Source organism: Spea bombifrons, chromosome 2 (genome assembly GCF_027358695.1).
Source record: "Spea bombifrons isolate aSpeBom1 chromosome 2, aSpeBom1.2.pri, whole genome shotgun sequence".
NCBI classification, from domain to species: domain Eukaryota; kingdom Metazoa; phylum Chordata; class Amphibia; order Anura; family Pelobatidae; genus Spea; species Spea bombifrons.
Window position 1 is genome coordinate 584,358 of NC_071088.1, and position 17,428 is coordinate 601,785.

The 17,428-nt window shown below is 53.3% G+C and overlaps 2 protein-coding genes across 2 annotated transcripts; both read left to right on the forward strand.

Annotated features, from left to right (window-relative positions):
• Window positions 1-371: 371 nt before the first annotated feature.
• Window positions 372-8,061, forward strand: CD2 (CD2 molecule). The gene is made up of 5 exons (XM_053456902.1): window positions 372-643; window positions 4,197-4,499; window positions 4,914-5,159; window positions 6,500-6,616; window positions 7,307-8,061. The coding sequence occupies exons 1-5, from the start codon at window positions 583-585 to the stop codon at window positions 7,636-7,638; spliced, it is 1,059 nt and encodes a 352-aa protein (XP_053312877.1). The 5' UTR covers window positions 372-582; the 3' UTR covers window positions 7,639-8,061.
• A 5,333-nt stretch (window positions 8,062-13,394) lies between these two features.
• LOC128475326 (immunoglobulin superfamily member 3-like) lies at window positions 13,395-15,431 on the forward strand. The gene is made up of 4 exons (XM_053457817.1): window positions 13,395-13,515; window positions 13,718-14,089; window positions 14,741-15,151; window positions 15,334-15,431. The coding sequence occupies exons 1-4, from the start codon at window positions 13,467-13,469 to the stop codon at window positions 15,429-15,431; spliced, it is 930 nt and encodes a 309-aa protein (XP_053313792.1). The 5' UTR covers window positions 13,395-13,466.
• The last annotated feature ends 1,997 nt before the right edge of the window (window positions 15,432-17,428 follow it).

Sequence of the window (17,428 nt, forward strand, 5' to 3'; positions counted from 1 at the left end):
GAATGGCGTCATATCCCCGCACTCGGCATCATTTGCCGGCGCGTAGTGATTAGGGAGCGGTAAGGGACAGACCCCGGGCCGGTTAGAGGGGGTTTGTGATCTCCCATCTTGTCCTGCATGCTGCAGCTGCTGATTGCGTGGCTACGCGCCCCCCCCCGCAGCTGTGCCCGAGGGGAGTACCGCTCTCACCTTACCCTTCCTACGGCCCTGAAAAGCAGGACAGTAGGAGGGCATGCTGCCCCTGTCAATACCCCTGGTAATACCCCTATCTCATAGTAATGCCCCTGTTTCTCGGTAATGCCCCCTCATTGGGGTGTGAGCGACTAAGCGGCTATTGGGTGCAGGAGCGGTCCGGCTCGGTGCTGAGGAAGGTGCGCAGCCGCTTCACGTAACCTGGGACTCACCCCAGGGGTCCCCAAACTTCTGCTAAATGCTCCCGGTTTCACACCTTACTGGGAAGTGTCTCTGCCGTCCGCCCCGCACCCCCTGCCTCCGCTTCCTGACCTCAGCCGCCTGCAGCACTCAGCCTCAAACACAAAGCTGCCGGAGGATCCACAGCCTGCCGGCCTCCTCCGCTACACGATGTTACTGCTCGCCCTCCGCCTCGGCTCCTGGCTCTGGCTCTGGACTCTACTACCCACAGGTACGGCGCATCGCCTCGGGGGGGGGGGCAGGGTGTCATCAGCACTGCGATCGGTTCCTTTGGGGTGAAAAGGTGACATTCTGACAATTTTTTGATCATGTTTTTTTGTAAGAATTTGATCCCGGTGCAGAGATCGGCGAAAACATTCTGGCAACAGATATAATGGCGTTTTCTCCCCAAAATGCTTTTATTTCAAATCTGTTTATTGAGATTTTTATGCGACAAATGGACGTCGTCCTCAGCCAGCGATGACCCCACAAACCCGCGCGTTGTGACCCCCTCGGTGGTTGGTGTGTGCGCTTGGCTCGGTCGAGTGTGAGTGGTGCTGCCTGTAGAATGGGCTGATGACCTGTTCAAATTTGGGGGGCACCACGCCGTATGTTATTGGGAATCTGCACCCCGAATCTAACGACCACCTTATGGCTTCCGCCTCCTCGGATAAAGCGGCCTCGGCCTGAGTCCGTCGCGTTGGTCGCGTATGGTCCAGCTCGACATACGTTAGGCGAATCAGCGAAGAATCAGCCCGGAATCAGCGGGAAATCAGTGGGGAATCAGCGAAGAATCAGCCCGGAATCAGCAGGAAATCAGTGGGGAATCAGCGAAGAATCAGCCCGGAATCATCGAAGAATCAACTGTGAATCTGCCCGGAATCAGCGGGGAATCAGCGAAGAATCAGCCCGGAATCAACGGGGAATCAGCACGGAATCAGCGGGGAATCAGTGGGGAATCAGCGGTGAATCTGCCCGGAATCAGCGGGGAATCAGCGAAGAATCAGCCCGGAATCAGCGGGGAATCAGTGGGGAATCAGTGGGGAATCAGCGAAGAATCAGCCCGGAATCAGCGGGGAATCAGTGGGGAATCAGCGGGGAATCAGTGGGGAATCAGCGGGGAATCAGCGGGGAATCAGCGGGGAATCAGTGGGGAATCAGCGGGGAATCAGTGGGGAATCAGCGGGGAATCAGCGAGGAATCAGCGGGGAATCAGTGGGGAATCAGTGGGGAATCAGCGGGGAATCAGTGGGGAATCAGTGGGGAATCAGCCCGGAATCAGCGGGAAATCAGTGGGGAATCAGTGGGGAATCAGCCCAGAATGCATAACAAACAGTCCCTGCGAAGCCGACAATCCCGGCAATTCCTGCCATAAAAGCCGAGCTAAACGTCCAAGCGAAGCACCAGGTGCAGCTCTGGGCCTCAGCAGGAGAGGGCCGGCACCTTCTGGCCCAGGGGGCAGGTAAACCCCAGTGGCCATGTTGGCCCCCTTGACCCCCTCAGTAACTAATATACACATTAGCAAACATATTTACACACTTACACTAACGCACAATACACAGTACACTTACACTACAAACTCATACTAATACACGCGCCCTCTAACACACACTTACACTCATACTTATACACTACTAACACACTAACACACACACACTTACACACTCATACTAATACACACGCCCTCTAACACACACTTACACTCATACTAATACACACGCCCTCTAACACACACTTACACTCATACTAATACACACCTCCTCTAACACACACTTACACTCATACTAATACACACGCCCTCTAACACACACTTACACACTCATACTAATACACACGCCCTCTAACACACACTTACACACTCATACTAATACACACACCCTCTAACACACACTTACACACTCATACTAATACACACGCCCTCTAACACACACTTACACTCATACTAATACACTACTAACACACTAACACACACACTTACACACTCATACTAATACACTACTAACACACTAACACACACTTACACACTCATACTAATACACGCGCCCTCTAACACACACTTACACACTCATACTAATACACACACCCTCTAACACACACTTACACACTCATACTAATACACACACCCTCTAACACACATACTTACACACTCATACTAATACACTACTAACACACTAACACACACTTACACACTCATACTAATACACACGCCCTCTAACACACACACACTCATACTAATACACACGCCCTCTAACACACACTTACACACTCATACTAATACACACACCCTCTAACACACATACTTACACACTCATACTAATACACTACTAACACACTAACACACACACTTACACACTCATACTAATACACACGCCCTCTAACACACACACACTCATACTAATACACACGCCCTCTAACACACACTTACACACTCATACTAATACACACACCCTCTAACACACACTTACACACTCATACTAATACACACGCCCTCTAACACACACTTACACTCATACTAATACACTACTAACACACTAACACACACACTTACACACTCATACTAATACACTACTAACACACTAACACACACTTACACACTCATACTAATACACGCGCCCTCTAACACACACTTACACACTCATACTAATACACACACCCTCTAACACACACTTACACACTCATACTAATACACACACCCTCTAACACACATACTTACACACTCATACTAATACACTACTAACACACTAACACACACACTTACACACTCATACTAATACACACGCCCTCTAACACACACTCATACAAATACACACGCCCTCTAACACACACTCATACTAATACACACGCCCTCTAACACACACTCATACTAATACACGCGCCCTCTAACACACACACTTATGGGCCGTCGGGGGCCGATCTGCAGGCAGGTTCTGGGGTTCTATATTTCTGAGATAAATGAGCGGCTCGCGGTGTAGAAACGAAAGTAAAAATGAAGTCATGAAGGTGAGAAATGAGATAAAATCTCAGATAATCGCTATTTCCCCGTAATTCATCACCAAGAACTCCGCTGTCAGCCCTACAGACCACCGGAAAACGGAGAACGACCTGATCCCGTGACGGGGTCTCTTTTAAGTCTCTACTCCGGAAAGTGACTGTTTTCTGGGGCAGTGGGGCAGATAGCTGCCTGCTGGCCGGTGAGTAGTGAGTGGGGCATTAAGTACCGGGGGGGGGGTTGGGGCAGCGGAAGAACAGAGAAGTAAAGAAAGGAAAATCCGTAGGGGGGCTGCATGTGTTAGTGTGAGTGTCTCGGGGGTGTTAGTGTGAGTGTCTAGGTGTGTGTGTAAGTGAGTATCTGGGTGTGTGTGTTAGTGTGAGTGTCTGTGTGTGTGTGTTAGTGTGAGTGTCTGGGTGTGTGTCTTAGTGTGAGTGTCTGGGGGGTGTTAGTGTGAGTGTCTAGGTGTATGTGTAAGTGAGTGTCTGGGGGGGTGTTAGTGTGAGTGTCTGTGTGTGTGTGTTAGTGTGAGTGTCTGGGTGTGTGTGTAAGTGAGTGTCTGTGTGTGTGTTAGTGTGAGTGTCTGTGTGTGTGTGTTAGTGTGAGTGTCTGGGTGTGTGTGTAAGTGAGTGTCTGTGTGTGTGTTAGTGTGAGTGTCTGGGTGTGTGTCTTAGTGTGAGTGGCTGGGAGTGTCTGCCTTATAATATTAACCCTTTCCTGGGACTTTCCACGGCGCAGCTTTCTGTATTTAACCCTTTGCGGTGGATGTACCAATCTTGTTGCTTTCATGCCGCAGGGAGAGTGACAGGCACTTTCTATGGGGCAGTTAATGGCTCCGTGGTGCTCGACGTGCCTCCGACTCCCGGCAGAGACGTCTTTGAAGTCCGCTGGAAAGACTCGAATGACAAACTGATGGGGAAACTCAAGAAAAGCGACGAGAAGCCGTTGCTGGGGGGTCAGTGCGGCTGCGACGTCCACAAAAACGGATCCCTGCACCTCCTCCAGCTGAGGGCCCCGGGGGAGCGGATCTACACGGTGACCACGTACAACGCCGCTGGGAGGCAGATCCACAACGGCACCGTCAGACTCGTCGTGATAGGTGAGCGACTGCCGTGACCCCACGCCACAGCAAGTCTCCCCGCGTCAACTACACCTCCGCTCCCCACCTCGCCACGCTTACCTATCTGTATAATAACTTCTCCCCGCCAACATACTTCCCAACAGTCCCAGTTTTTGCAGAACAGTCTTGATTTTTGGGCACTGCCCCATAACTCCCCCGTCGGCAGGTTGGGTAAAAAGGGGCAGTTTTAAGGGGTGTGGTTGGGGGCTGGGCTGGGGGTTTTACGGAGAAGAATGAGTAGAAAAATGAAAAAAGTGGATCCCATTTATTGGTCGGGAAAAGGGTTCAGGAGCTCCGAGGCGGTCATGTTGGCGTCAGCGGCGGGATGAGGTCAGTGTGAGGGCACCGTGGGCACCCGGGGGTAACCCGACCACTCCGGCTCTTGTGTTACAGAAAAGGTGAATACGCCGCTCATTGGCTATAACTGCTCAAACACAAAAGTGAGGGTCACCTGCTGGGTGTCTGGCGGAACCGACCCCGAAATCGACATTAAATGGGACGGCCAGGTGAAAGCCCGACTCAAAAGCCGCTCACTGGAGACAAGCATCGGCCACATGGGCAAAGCTGGGACCGTGACGTGCAGGGCCAAGAACCCGGTCAGCGACCAGGAGCAGGCAATGGAGGTCAACTGCTTGAAGGGTAAGAAAACCCGGGGCGTTAAAAAGATCTTATAGGGGGCGACAAGCAAGGGGGGCTGTAAGGAGACGCAGGCATTGAAGGTATCAGTGTTATAGCAAATGGCCAGCAGGGGGGCTGTAGAGACTGTCATAGAGGGGTTATAGGGAGCAGCCATCGGGGGGAGCTGGTAGAGAGACTAATAGACTGTCATAGAGGGGTTATAGGGAGCAGCCATCGGGGGGAGCTGGTAGAGAGACTAATAGACTGTCATAGAGGGGTTATAGGGAGCAGCCATCGGGGGGAGCTGGTAGAGAGACTAATAGACTGTCATAGAGGGGTTATAGGGAGCAGCCATCGGGGGGAGCTGGTAGAGAGACTAATAGACTGTCATAGAGGGGTTATAGGGAGCAGCCATCGGGGGGAGCTGGTAGAGAGACTAATAGACTGTCATAGAGGGGTTATAGGGAGCAGCCATCGGGGGGAGCTGGTAGAGAAACTAATAGACTGTCATAGAGGGGTTATAGGGAGCAGCCATCGGGGGGAGCTGGTAGAGAGACTAATAGACTGTCATAGAGGGGTTATACAGTGAGGAAGGCACAGATGCTGGGACAGCGTGACTCCCATTAGACCCACTGATGATGATTAGACCCCGGACTTGCAGAAGTTCTCCAAGGGGCCAGAATAACACAGAGCGATCCGCAGAGGGAGGCACAGAAACACTTCTCTTTCGCACCATACAATTCAATCTACCCCCTAATACCCCTCCTATTACTCCCCTCCTATTAATCCCCTCCTATTACTCCCCTCCTATTACTCCCCTCCTATTAATCCCCTCCTATTACTCCCCTCCTATTACTCCCCTCCTATTACCCTTTGGCATGGCTCTGAGGATGACCGCATCTTTTCCAGGACACACATACGTGTTACATGTACAGTGCTGCCCCCTGCAGTGTGTGGGAGGTATAGGTAAGTAACGTATTGAACATCGAACACGCTGCAGAGGGCAGAACTTTACCTGGGGGGGCAGTAACATGTGACATGTATGTCCTGGAAAATATAACCAACGGAGTCACCCCAGAGCCCGCCTGTTGGTGTTATTCCGTATCACACTGTGCCTGTGGTTATTTGTTGGGAAGGTAATCACTGGTCACAAGAGCTTGCACTCTGATCTGGCTGCAGTAGCACACGTTACAACAGCAGACTTTGCCCCCCCAATACATTTGCCCCAGGATGGAGAGGCATTTTAAAATAAGTTGGTTAAATGTTCAGTATGAAGTGTTCTAGGAAGGCGCCGCCTAGTGGTGGAGACCAACCTGTGTCACCGCTTCATGTGTTGCGTGTGTTGCGTGTTTTACCCCCAGTTTGGAGCCTTTACATGATCCTGGCCGTCGTGGGGGGAGGAGTCGTCTTCATCATCTTCCTCATCCTGCTCATTTACTGCGTGAGACTGAAGTGTAACAAACGCCGGGGGAGAAAGGGTAAGAACACGCTGTGCCACACGGAAACTGGCTTAATCCCACTAACTAGGCCCTGTTACCCCCACGCGGGGCACGACCATGACTGGATCCCTTTGGTGTGGGACAGGATTGGAGGGCTTGCGTCGCGTGTGCTGCCAGCCAATGTATGGCCAATTAAATTACTGGCCATATATGTGGGTCCCCCACCGGCCCCTACATGCAGGAGTCAGCACCCAGGGGCCCAGAAACCTGCTCCTAAAACCACAGCGCTATACGAGCCGCGCATGCACAAAACGCCTGTACATACTACAGCCTATACCTACATGCAGATCACATATGCACATACATACATATATACAACATATACCTACATGCAGAACCCATGTGCACATACATACATACAACACATACCTACATGCAGAACATGTGTGCACATACATACATACATACAACATATACCTACATGCAGAACATGTGTGTGCATACATACATACATACAACATATACCTACATGCAGAACCCATGTGCACATACATACATGCAACACATACCTACATAAAGCCTATATCTACATGCAGAACACACATACACACATACATACATACAGACTCTATGACACGGATGGACACAGGCCGCGGCTCCGTATATACAGGTTCTTTGTATGTTGTCATGTTGTGTGTCACCGTTATTAACCCTTTGTGTTACACGCAGATGAGGAGGTGAGCATCACGTACCAGCCGGCCGGACACCGCATCCAGCAGCGCCAGTTACCGGAGCCCCCCACGGGCCGGCCCATCGCAGACCCCCCGGAACGCAGCCCGGGACAGAAGACCCCGATGAAGCCGGTGTCGGCCCCCCCAGCCGTGAGAGGAGCCCATCGCAAACGGCCCCAGGAGCCCCTGAAGGGGCCACAACCTCCGAATAATCCTCCCCAAATACCCAGCCTCCCGTTAAACCACCCCAACGAGCTGCCGCCCCGGCAACAGCCCCGGGCACAGCCCCGGCAACAGCCCTCACAGACCCAGCCACGGAGGAAGCAGTAGCCGCCGGCTACCCAGTACCGGGAGGCTGTTTGTACTGGACAGTGAGACGCTGAGTGAGGAGAGAGTGGGGGGCCGGGTCCCAGGGGCCACAAACCTCAGGGCACTTAGCAGAGTCATTAAAACCCCCCGGGGGGGGCAATTTAATTATTGAATACCCCCTTACATAGTAAATCAATGATGATGAGTTTATCATTCAGGCGTGTCCTGGCGGCTGACCAATGAGCAAGAGCGTCTGTCACCGCGCATCATAGTAATGACGTGATGTCATACAGCGCCGGCAGCGATTGGAATGTCATATCCATGACCGCGGATGACTGGCCCTTTGTGAACGATTCTGGACAGGCCTGGAGGGGCGTCTGAGCCTCTAGTGCTAGATTCCGGCCTCTTTTGTGATTGAAAATAAACTTCCCTCCCTTTGTGTAATTATGTATTATCAGTGACATCATTATCCGTGACATTATTATATGTGACATCATTATCCGTAACATTATTATCTGTGACATCATTATCCATAACATTATTATCTGTGACATCATTATCGGCAACATAATTATCTGTGACATCATTATCCATAACGTTATTATCTGTGACATCATTATCCTTAACGTTATTATCTGTGACATCATTATCCGTGACATTATTATCCATGAGATCATTACCGCACAATGATCCAGTTTGTGACACTATTACCTCTTTGAGTGACAGGAGGGGTGGAAGTGGTTATTATAAAGCCCCCAGCTGTGATCTGTTACCCCAGGAGGCCAGGATAGGATTAGACACAATGACCCTCCCAGCTGCCCCTCCCTAGCACGCAGATAGCTGAGCAGGAGCTGGGGCTGCAGCCAATCAGTAGTGAGGAGATAACGCAGCTCATTATCCAATCACGAGGCGTGAGACAGCCCATTGTCAGCCTGGAGTTTCATTTAACCTCTGAGGTGCCAGTTGGTTAACCTCTTTACTGCAGGACAGAGCGGAGGGGTATTTACCTGGGGCACTAACCTTGGCCTGTCCCAGGACAGAGCGGAGGGGTATTTACCTGGGGCACTAACCTTGGCCTGTCCCAGGACAGAGCGGAGGGGTATTTACCTGGGGCAGTAACCTTGGCCTGACCCAGGACAGAGCGGAGGGGTATTTACCTGGGGCAGTAACCTTGGCCTGTCCCAGGACAGAGCGGAGGGGTATTTACCTGGGGCAGTAACCTTGGCCTGGCCCAGGACAGAGCGGAGGGGTATTTACCTGGGGCACTAACCTCGACCTGGCACAGGGCAGAGTGGAGGGGTATTTACCTGGGGAAGTAACCTTGGCTTGGCCCAGGGCAGAGCGGAGGGGTATTTACCCGGGGCACTAACCTCGACCTGGCACAGGGCAGAGTGGAGGGGTATTTAGCTGGGGCAGTAACCTCGGCTTGGCCCAGGACAGAGCGGAGGGGTATTTACCTGGGGCACTAACCTTGGCCTTTCCCAGGACAGAGCGGAGGGGTATTTACCTGGGGCAGTAACCTTGGCCTGGCCCAGGACAGAGCGGAGGGGTATTTACCTGGGGCAGTAACCTTGGCCTGTTCCAGGACAGAGCGGAGGGGTATTTACCTGGGGCAGTAACCTTGGCCTGGCCCAGGACAGAGCGGAGGGGTATTTACCTGGGGCACTAACCTTGGCCTGTCCCAGGACAGAGCGGAGGGGTATTTACCTGGGGCAGTAACCTTGGCCTGTCCCAGGACAGAGCGGAGGGGTATTTACCTGGGGCAGTAACCTTGGCCTGGCCCAGGACAGAGCGGAGGGGTATTTACCTGGGGCACTAACCTTGGCCTGTCCCAGGACAGAGCGGAGGGGTATTTACCTGGGGAAGTAACCTTGGCTTGGCCCAGGGCAGAGCGGAGGGGTATTTACCCAGGGCACTAACCTCGACCTGGCACAGGGCAGAGTGGAGGGGTATTAACCTGAGGCAGTAACCTCAGTCTGGCCCAGGACAGAGCGGAGGGGTATTTATCCTGTTAGACCTCCACATAGATTGCAAGCTCCTGGGACAGGGCCCTCCCCCTCCTGCCCTGCGTGTATTAATCGTATTGTCCGTTTTCATGCCCCTTGTATCGGCGCCACTGCACCTGCGGGCGCTATATGAATAAGCGGAATGTTCCTCATTCCGGGGCCTCCCGGCTGTGGAGTCTCCGCCGCGGGGCAAATGGTGCAAAATCTGCTCACATGTGATCTGCAAGGGTGGAAAATGTCTAAATATCTGCCCCAAAGTTTGGCGGAACTACCGGGGTCGCAGGGGTCGCGACTGCGACCGGGCCCCGGTGGCAGGGGGGCCCAAGCCAAGGGGCCGCCCGAAATCGGGCCCCGGCGGCAAGGGGCCCCAAGGTCTATGAGTTATAGACGGCCGTAGAGGCCGCATAGGCCCAGTCAGGACCGGACTGACTGGGCCTATGCGGCCTCTACGGCCGTCTATAACTCAGGGCAAAAGGGGCACTTGCCCCTTAACCCTGCAGCAGCTGCTACCGGGCCCGCCACTCTAGGGGGCCCGGGCAACCCCCACGATTAATTCCGCGGGGGGCCGCTACTTACCGGCAGACGAGGATGCCGGGGGACGCAGGAATCCAACAGTCACGTGACGTACGTAACGTACGTCACATGACCCTGCTGCGCATCTGCTTCCCCCTATGCACTGAACAAGTTGGTCTGCGAGCGCCGAGCGGCACATACTTTTTACATCTTCGGTTGTTCAGGTAAGGGGAGGCTGCATGAAGGAGTATTTGAGATTGAGTGAGAGAATTAATAAATATCTGTGAAGGAGTGAGTGAGTGAGTGAGTGAGTGAATGAATGTTTGTGAATGAGTATATGTAAATGAGTATCTGAATGAGGGAATTAATGAGTATCAATGTATGAATATCTGAATGATTGAATGGATTATCTGTGAATTAGTGAGTAAATATTTGTGAATTAATATATATGTGTGTGTGTGTGTGTGAGAGATAGCATGGATGTGTAAGGGGGGGGGCAAAGATACCACAGTCAGGCTGTTTTGGTGGAAAGATGCCACAGGAGGGCTGTTTTGGGGCCAAAAATGCCACAGGAGGGCTGTTATGGTGGCAAAGATGCCACAGGCGGGCTGTTATGGGGCCAAAGATGCCACAGGCGGGCTGTTATGGGGCCAAAGATGCCACAGGAGGGCTGTTATGGTGGCAAAGATGCCACAGGAGGGCTGTTATGGTGGCAAAGATGCCACAGGCGGGCTGTTATGGGGCCAAAGATGCCACAGGCGGGCTGTTATGGGGCCAAAAATGCCACAGGCGGGCTGTTATGGGGCCAAAGATGCCACAGGCGGGCTGTTATGGGGCCGAAGATGCCACAGGCGGGCTGTTTTGGTGGCAAAGATGCCACAGACGGGCTGTTTTGGTGGCAAAGATGCCACAGGAGGGCTGTTATGGGGCCAAAGATGCCACAGGAGGGCTGTTATGGTGGCAAAGATGCCACAGGAGGGCTGTTATGGTGGCAAAGATGCCACAGGCGGGCTGTTATGGGGCCAAAGATGCCACAGGCGGGCTGTTATGGGGCCAAAAATGCCACAGGCGGGCTGTTATGGGGCCAAAGATGCCACAGGCGGGCTGTTATGGGGCCGAAGATGCCACAGGCGGGCTGTTTTGGTGGCAAAGATGCCACAGACGGGCTGTTTTGGTGGCAAAGATGCCACAGGAGGGCTGTTATGGTGGCAAAGATGCCACAGGCGGGCTGTTATGGGGCCAAAGATGCCACAGGCGGGCTGTTATGGGGCCAAAGATGCCACAGGAGGGCTGTTATGGTGGCAAAGATGCCACAGGAGGGCTGTTATGGTGGCAAAGATGCCACAGGCGGGCTGTTATGGGGCCAAAGATGCCACAGGCGGGCTGTTATGGGGCCAAAAATGCCACAGGCGGGCTGTTATGGGGCCAAAGATGCCACAGGCGGGCTGTTATGGGGCCGAAGATGCCACAGGCGGGCTGTTTTGGTGGCAAAGATGCCACAGACGGGCTGTTTTGGTGGCAAAGATGCCACAGGAGGGCTGTTATGGGGCCAAAGATGCCACAGGAGGGCTGTTATGGTGGCAAAGATGCCACAGGAGGGCTGTTATGGTGGCAAAGATGCCACAGGCGGGCTGTTATGGGGCCAAAGATGCCACAGGCGGGCTGTTATGGGGCCAAAAATGCCACAGGCGGGCTGTTATGGGGCCAAAGATGCCACAGGCGGGCTGTTATGGGGCCGAAGATGCCACAGGCGGGCTGTTTTGGTGGCAAAGATGCCACAGACGGGCTGTTTTGGTGGCAAAGATGCCACAGGAGGGCTGTTATGGGGCCAAAGATGCCAAAGGCGGGCTGTTATGGGGCCAAAGATGCCACAGGAGGGCTGTTACGGTGGCAAAGATGCCACAGGAGGGCTGTTATGGTGGCAAAGATGCCACAGGTGGGCTGTTATGGGGCCAAAGATGCCACAGGCGGGGTGTTTTGGTGGCAAAGATGCCACAGGCGGGCTGTTTTGGTGGCAAAAATGCCACAGTCAGGCTGTTTTGGTGGAAAGATTATTTATGTATTCAAAGAAAAAGGGGCGCATGTACAAAAAGGGCCCTATGTACATGCGCCCCTTTTTCTTTGATTATGCCCTTTGAACATGCGCCCCTTTTTCTTTGATTTTTTTACAGAAATGATTCAATATGTAAATTGAATTTGTTGAAAAAAAATTGTTGGGTAAAAATCATATATTTTTTGGGGGGTGGGGGGCCCTTAACAGATTCTCGCACCCGGGCCCTGAGGGGTCTAGTTACGCCCCTGCCCCAAACCCCCCATATTAACCCTCTAATACCCGTCACACAGACCCTATCACAGCGCCTAATAGCGGTCGTTATGGAAACCGTGAATGGTCAGGAGTTATTCAGAATGGAGTCACCTGTATTCAAGCAGGGATTCCACCTGTGATAAAGCAGAGAGAAACGCACCAACCAGGACGCTCAGATATCATTAAATCAGAGGAGACTGTGTGACCCTAAGAATCTGCCCCGAGACTGGGGTAAATACCCTGATAATCTGCCCATTCACCCTGAGACTGGGGTAAATACCCTGAGAATCTGCCCATTCACCCCAAGACTGAGGTAAAAACCCAGAGAATCTGCCCATTCACCCGAAGACTGAGGTAATAACCCTGAGAATCTGCCCCTTCACCCCGAGACTGGGGTAAAAACCCAGAGAATCTGCCCATTCACTCCGAGACTGGGGTAAAACCGGAGAATCTGCCCCTTCACCCCGAGACTGGGGTAAAACCAGAGAATCTGCCCCTTCACCCCGAGACTGGGGTAAAAACCCAGAGAATCTGACCATTCACTCCGAGACTGGGGTAAAACCGGAGAATCTGCCCCTTCACCCCGAGACTGGGGTAAAACCAGAGAATCTGCCCCTTCACCCCGAGACTGGGGTAAAAACCCAGAGAATCTGCCCATTCACCTCGAGACTGAGGTAAAAACCCTGAGAATCTGCCCATTCACCCTGAGACTGAGGTAAAACCAGAGAAAATGCCCCTTCACCCCGAGACTGGGGTAAAAACCCTGAGAATCTGCCCTGCCCCCCCGTATATGTAGAGCGCTGCCGTGCCGTATGATGAGGGCATGGGTTTCCCGGCTCACCCTGACTCGAGTCTCTGATCTGCTACGGGGGTAAATCTTCTCACCTCATTTACAATCCTGCCCCCCTCCCGTGCCTAATCCCATCAGTGCTATCTGCCCCGTGATATGATGATCCGCCCCAGGAGGGGTTATAAGGGGCTCACAGGAGACACCGAGAACATTCAGCCACGACAGATCCAGAAGCATGCGGCGCACACTCACCCTCAGCTGGCTCACACTCCTCCTCTATACAGGTGAGTGCAAGGGGTTAAACTGTGCTATGGGCAGGGCTTCAGCATGGAATGGGTTAATACAGGGTGCATTGGCATGCAGGGACCAGCCATAGAATGGGTTAATATCTGCAGGAATGTATGTTATTGGCGGGTAATGATACTCTGCAGAGCTCTGCACTTTGGGGGTCCCGTCTGCTTGTCATCAGGTGTTCTTCTTACACAGGAGGGGCATTCTGCCAGCACCAGGTGCAAGTCCCCCGCGGCCCCCTGCTCCGCACCGAGGCCTCAGCAGTCTCCATCTGGTGTAACGCGAGCGGGTCCTCGGAGGGAGGGTTTGAGTGGTCTCTGTTTCCGTCTCACTCACCCTCCAAGAAGCTGCAGATACTGAGCTCGGCGGACCCCCACTTCTCCTACGCCGTATACAGGGAGCGGGTGAGCGTCCGGCGGGAGATCTACCTGGAGAGGGTGGGTAAGAACGCGGCCCGGCTCCATATTACCCACCTGAGGGCAGAAGATGGCGGCGAATATGAGTGCCACACTCCGAACACTGCGCACACTTACTACGGGAGCTACAGCGCCAGCGTCCGGCTGACAGGTGGGGAAACCGACGCATTTCACACCATTCCATCTGCCCCTGTAACCCCTCCTATCACTGTGATAACCCCTCCCATAATTTCCTATAACTCCTCCTATCACTCCCTATAACCCCTCCCATTCCTCCATATAACCCCATTCTATGACTCCCTATAACCCCTCTATCACTCCCATAACCCCATCCTATAACTCCTCCCGTTCCTCCGTATAACCTCTCTTATCACCCCCATAACCCCTCCCATTCCTCTGTTTAACCCCTCCTATCACTCCCTATAACCCCTATCATTCCTCCATATAACCCCTTCTATCACCCCCAAAACTCCTCCCATCACTCCCTATAACCCCTCCCATTGCTCTGTATAATCCCTCCCATTCCTCCATATAACCCCTCTATCACTCCATAACCCCTCCTATCACTCCCTATAACACCTCCAGTCCCTCCGTATAACCTCTCTTATCACCCCCATAACTCCTCCCATTCCTCTGTGTAACCCCTCCTATCACTCCCTATAACCCCTCCCATTCATCCATATAACCCCTCCTATGAATCCCCAAACCCCCTCCTATCATCACTCCCTATAACCCCTCCCATACCTCTATATAATCCCTCCTATTCCTGCATATAACCCCTCCCCGTTGTTCCTCCCTTTAGTGATCCCAGACCTGTTGCGGGTGCTGAATTTGTCTCCAGCGCCCCGGAGTCTCCGGGAAGGTGACCCTTTGACCTTGCTGTGTGAGGTGTCGTCGGAGACCCCCCAGCACACCCACGTCTCCGTGGCATGGCTCCAGGCATCTGCGGAAGCCGCGCATGCCGTTCTTGGACTGTCGGCACATGCGGTGGTATCCGCCGGGCCGCGCTTCGCCGGGCGTCACAGGAATGGCGAGCTGAGGATAGAGAAATTATCCGCCGCTCGGTACCAGCTGGCGCTGAGCCGCCTCCGTGCCGGTGACGCCGGGGGGTACTTCTGCCGGGCCACGGAGTGGATCCAGGACCCCGACGGCAGCTGGTACCCCCTGATTACCAGGAGCGGCAGCCTCACCACCATCCAGCTGAGCTCTCCAGGTACAAAATGATTGGTCGCAGCGTTGGGATCACGAACCAAATTAAACAGCCAATCAGGGGAAGCGGTATTAGTGGGTGCTGGGAATTAACCCTTTACATTTTAATAAAGATAAAAAAAGTGAAGAAAAAGGGAGGTTTGTATGAAATATTTTCTAACTGTCACGTTTCCTCCGTCATTCCAGGTGTGATGTCAGCGGTCAAAAGCGCCTCTGAGAATAGCGCTGCTCCCCCAACGCTCCTCGTCGGGCTCCTGGCTCTGCTGTCCTGGCCGCTGTATTGAACCCGCCGCCGACCGGCCAAGAACTGCCACTGGGCAACTCTCAGCACTCTTAGCCCGGGGCAAAATCCACCGAGAGCCCCTGGCTGGAGCTCCTTGGACGGGCCCCATCTGAACAATCTGGGAATTGCCCCGAGGGCCAGAAAAATCCAGAACCTCAAATAATACCAACGAGCGCGAGTGCGGCCCCCCAGCCCTGAAGCCCCCCGGGTATTAGGATCTCCCGCACCCCGCAGACTCGAACTTCCCTTTTATAACCCGTTGTACTGCGCTGCGGAATATGATGGCGCTCTAGTGATCAATAAAGAGAAATGTGTGTGCCAGCGAGTCCCGCCGTGTCTGTGACGCAGTACCGCTTCCCACCAGCAGAGTGCAGCACACACCTCCGATTAATCCCCGGCGGGAGGGTGACGAGGGGTATCAACACACAAAGTGCCCCAGGGGGCAGATGTAAAAGAAGGGTTAATGCCCCTGGACGCCGAATGGCTTTTATGTAAATGGGCAGCGCTGTTACTTGCAGATTTCTGCTAAAATGATGGATTTGGGGATTTTTGCTCCACTCGGCAACATTTCCAGCGCCGACCATTTTCTGCGCAGGCGCTAACCGCGGCTCCTGCCCCTGGCTGGGGCTTTTCTTCCCTCGGCCGGCCTTGAGTGTTACTGTTTTTCCCCCCCCGGCACCTATATGATACTTAATATATTTAATCCGCCACCAGAAAGTGGCAATTTATACTCAAAGAACGGGGTAAAGCATCCCCGGATCTTACTCACAAGTCCTACCGGAGTGCAGTCCGCGAGGGGCGCTCTGGGGAGCGAGTTTCGGGCCCACTCTGAAAGCGGAGATGTTAGTCCATGAAGTTTAACTTTACAGAAACTGTAGTAGATAAGTGGAACTTCTTCCCAGCACAGGTGGTAGAGGGTAATACAGCGAGGGTATTAAACACGCATTGGAATGGACATACGGCTCCTGAATCTAAGACAAGACCAACGACTGATTAAGGTTTGAGTCTTTACAGCACTAGATGGGGGCCGGATTGGGGCCGATCTGCAAGCAGGTTGTGGGTTCTCTGGGTCTTTTACCCCAGTCTCAGGGTGTCGGGGCAGGTTCTCAGGGTATTTACCTCAGTCTCGGGGTGTCGGGGCAGATTCTCAGGGTATTTACCTCAGTCTCGGGGTGTCGGGGCAGATTCTCAGGGTATTTACCTCAGTCGCGGGGTGTCGGGGCAGATTCTCTGGGTTTTTACCTCAGTCTCGGGGTGAATGGGCAGATTCTCAGGGTATTTACCTCAGTCTCAAGGTGAATGGGCAGATTCTCTGGGTTTTTACCTCAGTCTCGGGGTGTCGGGGCAGATTCTCAGGGTATTTACCTGAGTGGCGGGGTGTCGGGGCAGATTGTCAGGGTATTTACCTCAGTCTCGGGGTGTCGGGGCAGATTGTCAGGGTATTTACCTCAGTCTCGGGGTGTCGGGGCAGATTCTCAGGGTATTTACCTCAGTCTCGGGGTGTCGGGGCAGATTCTCTGGGTTTTTACCTCAGTCTCGGGGTGTCGGGGCAGATTCTCTGGGTTTTTATGTCAGTCTCGGGGTGTCGGGGCAGATTCTCATGGTTTTTACCTCAGTCTCGGGGTGTCGGGGCAGGTTCTCAGGGTTAGGAGGTAAAGATATTGTGAGCACTGTTTAAGGGTTAATATGTGGCTATCACAGGGTTAATATTGGGGAATTAGCCCCGGATCGGGCCCCGCCGGCCCCCCGCTCACACACCTGCCCCACTTCTATCATATTCTTCCCACGTTAAGCTGCCACGTGATCCGGGGGGATTAGAGAGCGGGGGATGAGCGTCTGGGAGATCTGCTGCCCACAGAGGGGGCATTCCTGCAACGGGGGGCTTATCTGCATCCGGAGGCGGGGGCGGAGCGGGGCAGGAGCGCCCGGGAACTCGCAGGACACTTAGGAGTGATTGGGGGGTGTTGATATGGTGAATGGGGTAAATTAGACATGTAG

Bases quoted from the DNA above. Each gene is read 5' to 3' on its own strand.
- CD2 (XM_053456902.1), top strand. From the start codon at position 583: ATGTTACTGCTCGCCCTCCGCCTCGGCTCCTGGCTCTGGCTCTGGACT. The intron at 4,500-4,913 runs GTGAGCGACTGC...CTTGTGTTACAG, and splicing joins CGTCAGACTCGTCGTGATAG to AAAAGGTGAATACGCCGCTC. The intron at 6,617-7,306 runs GTAAGAACACGC...TGTTACACGCAG, and splicing joins CAAACGCCGGGGGAGAAAGG to ATGAGGAGGTGAGCATCACG.
- LOC128475326 (XM_053457817.1), top strand. From the start codon at position 13,467: ATGCGGCGCACACTCACCCTCAGCTGGCTCACACTCCTCCTCTATACA. The intron at 13,516-13,717 runs GTGAGTGCAAGG...CTTCTTACACAG, and splicing joins CACACTCCTCCTCTATACAG to GAGGGGCATTCTGCCAGCAC. The intron at 15,152-15,333 runs GTACAAAATGAT...CCGTCATTCCAG, and splicing joins CATCCAGCTGAGCTCTCCAG to GTGTGATGTCAGCGGTCAAA.